Source organism: Mus caroli, chromosome 3 (assembly GCF_900094665.2).
Source record: "Mus caroli chromosome 3, CAROLI_EIJ_v1.1, whole genome shotgun sequence".
Lineage (NCBI taxonomy): Eukaryota > Metazoa > Chordata > Mammalia > Rodentia > Muridae > Mus > Mus caroli.
Genome location: NC_034572.1, coordinates 116,637,691 through 116,648,762, shown reverse-complemented (window position 1 = coordinate 116,648,762; position 11,072 = coordinate 116,637,691). Strand labels below are relative to the sequence as shown.

The window sequence follows — 11,072 nt, the reverse complement described above, 5'->3', positions numbered from 1 at the left end:
TGTGTGTGTGTGTGTGTGTGTGTGTGTGTGTGTGTGTGTGTGTGAAGTCAGGGTTGGATTTATAATTTCCAGATCTCCAGGCCTTCTCCTTTAGAGAAGATGGCACAGTCTCTATCAGTTGTGTGATTCTATTGCCTCTTTTTTTTTTCTTCTCCTCCTCCTCTCAGATTCGAAGCCAGAGCAAGGCGTCGGGCTCTGGGCTGCGTGAGGGGGATGAAGTGGTGTCCATCAATGGCAACCCCTGTGCAGACCTTACTTACCCCGAAGTCATCAAGCTTATGGAAGGCATAACGGACTCTCTGCACTTGCTTATTAAAAGGTAAAGCAAATTCGTTGGAAGAGTTATTTGTTCCTTGAAGTTAAGTGGGAAGGATTCTAGAGTCCATGCATGTAGATAGTTATGAGGAAGCTGGTAGTGCTGTGTAGAACTCAGGACAGGTACACAGATTCCCCACAGTGCTGAAAGCAAGCCGTTCCGTTCCGTTCCGTGGGGCTTCCTGCCTAGTTGAGAATGAACCTGAAAATCTTTGTTCCAGGTATTTTGTTGAAAAATGTCAGTATTTTAGAGCACATTTTCAGTGCATTGACCATCGTGTTACCTTTTCCAAGGTGAGGAGTTTCTGTAAGTTCAGGATTATAATTCTTAGATCCAAAGATGAATTGAAAATGATTGAGCATGAAATAGTTGACTGATGTAATAATTTTTTTCATACAAAGATGAGGCCTCCAAGGGTGGGGCCCAAAAAGCTTATCAGTAAATTTTCTCTGGTCAGGATGCCAGTAAAACCAAAAACCTTTGGGTAAGGAGTAGCAGGCTACATAAAGACTTGGTGCTGTCAAAGCATTGCTTACAGTGCAGAGGACCCCTCACCCGTGTGGTATACAAGTCCATGTGTGTGCAGTGTGTATACTAGTGCATGGTCATTGGATATAAATATTGTTCATTGTATATAAATATTTGCTTTCAAGCTCTTAGGATCCCACATACTTATAATGTTGCCCTTTGCTTTTAAAAGTACCCAGTAAAAAAAGTAACTATTTAGAAACCAAATGGAAACAAACCAAAAACTGTAGGAAGAACGTTGCTCAGAGAGCACACATATGTCTCCACTCCATGTAAGACTTCTAAACATTTGCAGCATTCCAGGGTCCCCCTCGGTAAATAGTCTACGTGTAAAGAGGGACACAATCGTCTCTGCTTTGTCCTCTCTTCTTGTCTTTACTGACTTAATGAGGCCAGTTTCTCTGGAACGCACACTTGTCTGGGACATGTTCTTCTGGCTCCACTTTCCATTATGATATCATCACAGGAGGAACAAAAATGGTTTAAAGCTCCAACTTAGGTACCTACCCCATTTTAGCAACAAATAGACTTGTTCTCTGCTGCTCTGAATAGAGAGACTCACATTTTGTTTTGTCTTTCTCTTAAGTATTTTGAATTTCTAAGATAGAGTTAACTGGGCTGTAGAGAGGGAACAGTGGTCAAGAGCACCTGCTGCTCTTGCGGAGACATGAATTTGATTCTCAGTACCCACATGGCGCCTCAAAACCATCTGGCAGGCCAGTCATACTGGATCTCATGCCCTCTCTGACTTTCAGGGTCTCCAGGCATGAATGCAGTACAGGCAGGCAAAACACTTACACACATTAAAAAATAAATAAAATCAATCAATCAACATTTTTAAAAAGAAATAGATCATCAATGAGATTCGGATGAAATACCCAGTCTCTGAGCCCTATCACAGACAACTATCTTCAGAAGACCAGAGTTTGGCTTAATTTCCCAGAGAGGGCTAACAAACCCTATTTCAAAACAAAATGCATGCCAGGCAGTAGTGGCCCATGCCTTTAATCCCAGCACTTGGGAGGCAGAGGCAGGCGGATTTCTGAGTTCGAGGCCAGCCTGGTCTACAGAGTGAGTTCCAGGACAGACAGGGTTATACAGAGAAATCCTGTCTCGAAAAAACGAAAAAAAAAAAAAAAATGCAACCCTGCCTTTTAATACCAAATCTTCATTACCTTAGGTTTTTATTAAAATCACAAGAAATCATAAGCAAATGATTTTCTAATTGTCCACATTGCGAGACTGAGTACCCATGTGTACATATCTCCCCCTCATGTCTTTATAATTTTTTTATCCATATGTTTCCATTTCATTTCAACTCCCAAAAATATTAGCACTGGGCCTGTTTGCCTATATCCCAGTCTATAAGGCAAGAATCAACACTACTCCTTTCTCAGAAGCATAATTGATGAGTAAAATAATTCAAAGTTATTTCAGCTATCCTTATCCCGAAGTCTGCTAGGCTAACTATCTTGGGCTTTGGCACTCCCAAATTTAGTTTTAAGGGAACTATTTATCATTTCCTACATAGGATTGAAGTACCTGGATCTTCAAGCTCATGCCTACAATCCAAACACTTGGGAGGCTATGACAGGAGGGTCTTCATGACTTGGAGCCTAGGCTACAGAGTGAATGCCAGGCCCTCTTAGTCTACATTGTAAGATACTGTCTCAGAACGTAAACTGAAGAATAGCCTAACCTGCTAACAGCGTGTTTTAAAAAAGTCATTTTAAAATAGCAAATCATTATGAAGCATCTGGGTGACTTGCATAGAGAAAGCAACAGCTGCTTTGATTTCTGTCAGGTTCTTTCAAATGCAGTCAAAAATCACAGTTAGAGGTAAACATATTATAGGTTGGCCTGAAATTGCACTTACACGTAATTCTAGAGTAAATTCCTTTGAGTAGAAGAGATGTAAGGCCATCCGCCCTTGCGTGGATGATCCCTGCACTAGTTAGGATCCACCCCAAGGGAGCAAGAAGGGGAGAGAGAGTTCTTGCTGCTGCTTCAAACATTTACAAGTGTGGGAGGTGAAGACGTGTCCTACAGCCGTTCTGCAAACGACACTTTTCTCACAGACGGGCTTAGAGCTCGGGGATTTAGAAAGACGTTATTTGACTCCTGAAGTGATGTTGCTTCTCACAAACCCAAAGATGCAAACCTGACTGTGAATGGGTAGGCTTGCCTCAGAGGAGACTGTGGAATAATAGCTCTGTGGAATAATATCTCCTTAGCAGAGATAAACACACACTCTGAGAACAAAGACTCTACAAGGACAGCGCTGCCGGTGGCAAGCACGAGTAGAAGGGAAGACGCCTCCGAGAATGAATACCCCACGGCTTAGCAAGTCATCCCAGCCTAGGAAGGATGGATCTTTGCATAGGCTGTGGTCCCAATGCCCCAGATTGCCCTTTGCACAGGCAGGCTGGGGTCCACTATGCTCACTAGTGCTTAGAAATGGGTTTCTGTTCATTCTCTCAAGAATACACCGTGTCTAAAAAATTGTATTTTGCTTGATCTGAAGCTCCGAATGTGTCTACGAGATTTGATAATATCTACTCCACAGGACACTGGGAGTTCCTGGGCATCTATAGTAAACATAGTTTGTGGGAAAAAAACCCAATTTCAAAAAAGAGACACACATAGCTACACCCCGTGCCTTTTACAATCAAGGCAGGGTTGGGGGTGAGTTCAGATTTCAAAGCTTTTTGTAAGCACTTTTCTTGCACTTGAAAGAAAGACGGTCTGATCTCAAGGCTCTTTAGCAGCCCTGTCATGTTCCAGCAAGTTCTGTTTTCTAATATGTTGAAGTTATGGGGGGAATTTTTGTTTTATCTTCCATGAGACATCATATAAGTTGGGGGAATTCTTTGGCAGGTGGGAGACCCACTGACTAACTGTTAGGAATAATTTTTGTGTGCAGACCCTCTAGTGGAACAAGTGAGACTTTGGATTCTGAATCAGGAACTACAAACCATCAGCATCTTACACATGAGGGGCCCACGGAAAGTACCACCCTGCAGATTCAGCAAGCCACCGAGACCCAGAGCAAAGACTTCTTTCTTGCTCCAGTCCAGACAAAAGTTCCCCTAACTGAGGACCAAAGCAATGCCTGGGGTTATGCAGAATGTCCAAAACAAGAACAAGTTCCCCCGATGCTTGGTTCCCAAGAAGGACACTTGGTAGAAGAGGTCATCTTAAGGAAAAAGGCAGAAGCAGGCCAGCCAGGCCATGTGGTTGAGCTACAGCTGTCCCTCTCAAAGGAAAGACATCAATGCACCAGTGGCCCTATAGTGACTCTCCAGGGAAATGAAAAATTCAAGTCTCCAGACCCAGACTGGAGCTCACAACACGAGAGGACTGTCCACATAAATTCGATCCCTGCTCCTGAGAAAGCAGACACTTCTCTGACGTCCAGCACCTCCAGTGGCCGAGAGTTGAGAGTGATCCAGGGAAGAGACCCAGGAGGCGCAGGGCTGCCCCAGGTGGAAGTGATTCTAGATTGCTCTGACAGGCTGAAGGCTGAAGAGTGCAGGCTGCAGACAGGAAGGGGGTGTGTGGCTTCTCCCGTGGAAGGAGGGCGGTCAGAAGCGCCTCCTTCTCTGGTCTCCTTTGCGGTCTCGTCAGAAGGCACCGAGCACGGAGAAGATCAACGCTCGGGAAAGGATCACAGCAGACCACACAAGCACCGCGCACGCCATGCTCGTAAGTCCTGCCATGGTTGGGGCGGGTGTCAGGGGAGTTGGGGTTTTAGTTTATTCTACTAGCTGAACTGTATAAACTTTTTTAAAAAGAGTTTTCACATGCCTTTTACTATCTTTGGTGGTTATCTAATGCACAAAACAATAAATATAGTGTGGGGAAATACCAGTTTTTAAATTAGAAGCAGTAAAGTTGAACTTCATACTAGACTCAAATGTTTTTCATAAACTTCATTTTATGCCTAAATATTTTCATCAACTTCATTTTATCCCCAAAGATGCAGGAACTGTTAAAGAAATATGAAATACGCCCCCTTTACTTGTTGAAGAATGTTATGGCAATTTGTGTTAAAATACTTTAAGAGGATTGGAAGCGATGTGGACCCAGTTTAAATAACAATTCCCCCTCCTGAGGTGCCTTTAACAAGGTTTCCACGCTGATATTAAAAGCAGAGCTTCATTTTGGGAAAAAAAAAACCCACCAACTATTCTGCGGCTTGATGATGCTTGCAGAAGTGTTTGACAGACAAGGGCAAGTGTGATGTCCAGCAGTTACACGATCCATCCTTGCTGTTGTGTAAGCCTCACTAGGTGGCAGCGCGCTCACCACCTTCCAGACTCAAGTCTCCAGGGCCATGTGCCGGCAGGCAGCTCGGCAGCTCCCGAGTTCTCCCCCAGGAAATGTGCAAGGCTCCCCGCTGGCGTTCTCTCCTATCTGGAGGACGAAGGTTACAAACGGAAGGAGGTCAAGAACTGTAGCTTCAGTGCCATTATTATTAGTTTTCTCTCATAGACACCATTCTTTTTCTTTATTTTACCAACTTGAGCATTTCCTCTGAGGATGCACAGGCTGACTGGTACACAATAGCAGTGAGCTTGCGTCCTCAGAATCGCACATCGGCCTTCTAGCCCCCGTTGTCCTTTGGGTGCCTATTTTTAGCACAGCCACTTGTAGCTCTGTTGGCAAGTGCCGGTGGCCACTCCTCCTGCTTTAGGCACCTCACATATATAGCATATTAAACCTGAGCATTATGACGGCATGTGCATATTTCACATGGTGGCCCTGAGCAGACAACTGTGCAGTTGTTACTGTCAGTGTAATAGCAAGCTGTAACATCACTAGTCAAAAAAAAAAAATCATATTTAAGACTGCCCAGATTTTGGACTATTTTGTCTGCATAAATTTGATCACCAGATAAATATCTGTATGGTTTCTCTAAAATGTTTTGCTCTTATTTTATTTTATTTTGTTGTTGAATTAACCAAGTCTGACTTTTAACAAAAAGAACTAATTTCAATTGTGAAATATCTATTTTTTCTGATATCTTTCTTTAACTCAGGATATGACAAAAATTTATTTTGGATCATACTCATTCAAGTGATTGAATTAGTTGATTCTATAAACTAACTTGACATTAATTTGCTTTTTATAATAAAATGAAAATATAAACTTCTGCCATTTTAGGACTGCCAAGTTCTATTTTTAAGGCACAATTGCTACCTCAGTTTCAATGTTAGTTTAAAAGACCTCAATTCATATAATTTTAAAATTTTCCCAAGGTTTCCATTTATTCTTTCTGAAACTTAAGCAGGAGTATATTTGTAAGAGCCTGTTAATTTACAGAGTTGTGTAGATAGTGTCCAACCTAGACTGTCACAATGTTCTAGTACTCTGAAATATAACTAATTATTAATTCAGTACTGTCATTATCCAGTATTATGAGTTCATATTAATTCAGTAGCTCAGTGGGAAGATTTGAGGTGGTTGTCAAAGTGAAAAAGAAGAAACTTAAAAATGTAAATACATTGCATTGGAATATTCAATTTTAACATTTCACATTTAAATATGGCAGGACAGAGTACATCTTGTTTTCAAAATGTATTAGGTTCCTAAAGTATTTTCACTTTAATACAATCATAACCTATTAACTGGCAGTTCCAAGCCTATGTTTTTATTAAAACTTATAATCTGGAGGTGCATGTGGGAGGGTGATCTGTGCTCTAAGTCAGCACATGTAAAGCTGTGTGAATGGGAGTGAATGCGACAGGATGTCGTGTGCTAGACATCATAATTTTATAAGTGCAAATTTGAAATGAAGTAAAAAGCAGTGTAGTCCCTAGGTCATGTGTACTCCCAGAACACACAGGGGTGCGGGGCAGGATGAATGAATGAAAAAATAAATAAATGAGTTAGATCTCTCCAAATTTCAGTACCCAATTATAATATGTCTTTATATATTCATTATTCATTTTCCCCATTGGGAATCAATTTCTGTGCATTATTCCTTGCATTCATCAATTCAGTACAATTTGTGTGCTTTCCGCAGGGCTCAGGAGGAGTGAAAGTCTATCTGAAAAGCAAGTGAAAGAAGCAAAGTCTAAATGCAAAAGCATCGCCCTCCTCCTAACAGATGCTCCCAACCCAAACTCCAAGGGGGTGTTGATGTTTAAGAAGCGGAGGCGGAGGGCCCGGAAGTACACCCTAGTCAGTTACGGTACTGGCGAGCTTGAGCGAGAGGAGGAAGAGGAGGAGGAGGACCAGGAAGCAGGTGACAAGGACGAGATAAGTGACGTTGCATTTCTTGGAACCAGTGAGTCGGAAGTGGATGAAGAGTTGCTGTCTGACATTGACGACAACACCCAAGTTGTGAACTTTGATTGGGATTCTGGACTGGTGGACATTGAAAAGAGACTCAACCGAGGGGACAAGATGGAGATGTTGCCAGACACCACAGGCAAAGGAGCGCTCATGTTTGCCAAGAGGAGAGAGAGGATGGAACAGTTCACAGCCCAAAATGAAGAGGAGAAGACGGGTGGGATGGCAGGTGGAGGACCGGATGCCCTGCAGACGGACGGTCTGAGAACTATGACTTCTTATCAGCGAAAAGAAGAATCGGTAAGAATGCAGAGCTCTGTGAGCGAAAGTTCCTTCCAGATGGGACGTAGTCTTGCCAGTGTGCCACAACAGAATGGCTTCAGTGGAGTGTCAGAGACAGCAGGGGCCCAGAGGATGATCCCTATGAATAGAACCGCCAAGCCCTTCCTAGGATCTATGAACCAGCCAGCAGCACCATTCTCCCCAACGCGGAGTGTGACAAGTCCCATCTCTGACTTCCCGGCTCCGCCACCATACTCTGCGGTCTCACCTCCACCGGAAGCCTTCTCCAGGGGGATATCAAGCCCAGTGGCTGGCCCAGCACAGCCCCCTCCATGGCCCCAGCCTGCTCCATGGTCACAACCAGCCTTCTATGATTCATCTGAACAAATAGCTTCCCGCGATGAGAGAATCGCAGTGCCGGCCAAAAGAACGGGAATACTGCAGGAAGCCAAAAGACGAGGCACAACAAAACCCATGTTTACTTTCAAAGAAACCAAAGTAAGCCCCAACCCCGAACTCCTGTCACTTCTTCAAAATGCAGAAGGCAAGCGAGGCACTGGAGGGGACTCTGGGCCGGAAGAAGACTACCTCAGTTTAGGCGCAGAGGCTTGTAACTTCATGCAGAGTTCTGCCAAACAAAAGACCCCACCTCCTGTCGCTCCAAAGCCTACAGTCAAGTCCTCCTCTTCCTCCCAACCGGTAGCCCCAGTTTCTCCAGTCTGGTCTCCAGGAGTGGCTCCAGCCCAGCGTCCTGCCTTCTCCACATCAAATCCACCGAACCCACCACAGGTCACTGCTGTGTCCTCCATCAAAATAGCTCAGCCTACCGCCCCTCCTGCCCGGCCCGCGAGTGCGCTGAACCTGGCTGGTCCTTTCAAAGGTCCCCAAGCAGTAGTGGTCAGTCATAACTACACGCCCAAGCCATCAGCGCCCACACCATTAGTAAATGCTGCTCCTGCTGGTGCAGGGGGACCATCCAATGAGCTTCCTGGAATGAGTGGGAAAGGAGCCCAACTCTTTGCTAAAAGGCAGTCAAGGATGGAGAAGTATGTGGTAGATTCCGACACAGTGCAGGCCCACACAGTTCGGGCCCAGTCTCCCACTCCATCCCTGCCCGCCAGTTGGAAGTACTCCTCCAACGTCCGAGCACCCCCGCCCGTGGCCTACAATCCTATCCATTCCCCCTCTTACCCACTGGCTGCTATCAAGTCTCAACCACCGGGTGCCCAGGCTTCCAAAACGAGCAAGAAAAAGGGCAAGAAACCTCTTAACACTTTGGATGTCATGAAGCATCAACCGTATCAGCTCAACGCGTCTTTGTTTACCTTTCAACCCCCTGATTCAAAGGATGGCCTCCCTCAAAAGTCAACAGTCAAGGTCAGTTCAGCCCCGGCCATGAAGCAAGCCCTCCCTCCCCGGCAGGCGGCTGTTGGGTCTCCCACAAATGCACAGGCTTCTTCTGTGTACTCCGTACCAGCTTATACCTCTCAGCCCAACTTCTTTGCGGAGGCCACCTCACCCGTCAGCGCATCCCCGGTGCCTGTGAGTGTCCCCACCTCTCCGAAGCAAGAATCGACCTCCACATCCTATTTTGTGGCTCCAAGGCCGAAGTTCTCAGCCAAGAAAAGTGGGGTCACAGTTCAGGTGTGGAAACCGTCAGTTGTGGAAGAGTAATCTTGTAGCTGAAGTTGAGTGTCCACTTTGCTTGAAATGAATCGTTTGCAGTGTTGAGTCCCCAAGGATGCTTAGCAGATCCTTGCCTTACTTAATTTCAGATATTTTTACCTCCCGATCTGGGTCCAAGAAGCATAGTAATATGTTTTTGGGTCAAAACCCCAACTCAGTTTGACTTAAAATAATATATTTATTTTCTTTGCACACTTCAAAGTATCTGTGATATCCCAAAATAGGCATGTGCAGATACCTTAGGATTTATGCTTTCGCCATAAGACAGTGGTCAGTGTGACCAAGCTTGGGGACACAGCCTTTATGTAATACACCAGCTGTGCTCCCATAGTGAAGGGTGAACGCCGTGAAAATATACTGTGGGATATATACGGCTGGGATCCCCTTTGAGTCATTAGCTCTATTCTTGGTATTAAGGAAATAGGAAATCTCTCAAGAGCAGGAAGAGCTCTGCTCAGAGGCATGTTTGCTGCCACAGAAAAGGTACTCTGAGACTTGCTGGGGTTTATGTAGCTTAGCAATAGGTTGTAAGGAGGATCTTAGGCACAGCCCACTTACTCTGTATTGGACCCTTTACTAGATGTCCTCCCATACACTGGCTCACTTCAGAAGACACATTTGAAGTAATTAGCGTCAGGAGAGAAAGCTTATTATCTTTAGAAATGGGTTCTCGTGGTCCCTCCCTGGAACCATTGAGCACTTTCCCCCCTTGCGGAGAAAGCCCGAGGCAAAGAGTAGCGCAGTAGAATGGAGAAACAGCCAAAGGAGAATGGACACAAAGTAACACGTGGCTATTGTTTTACTCTGAGAAGCCACACAGTCGGGTCAGACAGGTTGCTAACCACAGGAGCATGCAGACAAAGCAAGAACTGTTGAAGAGCCTCTGGGTGACCTCCCAGATGTTTTCTTTTCTCTCTCTTTTTTTTTCCCCCTTGTGTTTAATTTGCTCTTCACGTGTTTCCTCCACTGTCCCTTGCAATTCTATTCTTGCACCTTTATTTTCTTGTTTCTATTTGATGAGCCAGCATAGTTTGAAGAAGGTTACCTTGTAAATTTGGATTGGTTACACGCCATGGTGTCATCCAGCTGGCCGTGAGGTTAGTAATGTTACTGACGGCAGACCTGAAGACCTTTCTCATATCTATTTTAAGTCTGAGTGGAACCAAACATGGAAAATATTCCATGTGAGTTAGTGGAAAGAAGTGCAAAGACTCACCACAGCTCCCGGGGAAGCCCGCTTTGCACACAGGCGATGTCTAGAGACTTTGTGTAAAGACTTTGCTGATTTGGGGGTGCACAGCGCCATTTCAGTCTCAAGATATCTGCGTTCCTGTCTTCTGCTGCCAATGCCTTTCTGCTGTATTCCACTATCCTATTAAAATATTACCTTCTTCTTTATCTGCTCATTGTATGTGTTTTATAAAGGCTTCATGTATGACTTTGCTCTGATCTTAATCGTTTCTCTAATATTTCTCTTATAGCATCTGAATTTCCCTTTGGAGAGCATCTATTTCTTTTGGGGAGCATCCGCTGTGAAAATGTCAGTTTTAGGTATTTCCAAAACATAATGAGAGGTGGGTCAGCTGCAGAGTGAAGCTGGACTGCGCTGCTTTTCTCTCTATAACCCTCCCCCCAGTGCATTTGGTAGAAATACAACCACAGGGAGTGATTTTGTCTCTATTTGCCTCTATGGAAATCAATCAGGAAATTTCTTGTAGAATACAGGGGCAACCAGTCCCTTATACAATAGTACTTGTGTCATTCACTGCCTTCATAGGCAGTTTGTTAAATGCTGTGTGTGTGTGTGTGTATGTGTGTGTATTTTATAAACTAACCAAAGATTCTTTCTTCATATGAAACAAGAAAAAGAATAATTTTTTTTATAACTTTGCTTTGGGTTTTTTTGTTGTTATTTTGTTTGTTAGTTTTTTGATTTGGGTTTTTTTTTTCCTTTCATTTTGGT

The 11,072-nt window shown here is 44.3% G+C and overlaps 1 protein-coding gene across 2 annotated transcripts in view; it reads left to right on the top strand.

Annotated features, from left to right (window-relative positions):
• The window catches only part of Synpo2 (synaptopodin 2), a 151,058-nt gene that overhangs the window by 106,891 nt on the left and 33,095 nt on the right, over positions 1-11,072 (top strand). Inside the window, exons 2-4 of one of the 2 annotated variants that reach the window (XM_021158903.2) lie at positions 168-319; positions 3,768-4,549; positions 6,873-9,067. In XM_021158903.2, coding sequence (XP_021014562.1) covers positions 168-319; positions 3,768-4,549; positions 6,873-9,067 — 3,129 coding nt within the window. Of the gene's footprint in view, positions 1-167; positions 320-3,767; positions 4,550-6,872; positions 10,508-11,072 lie in introns of those variants that run through there. The other variant, XM_029475298.1, reaches the window with a different exon arrangement.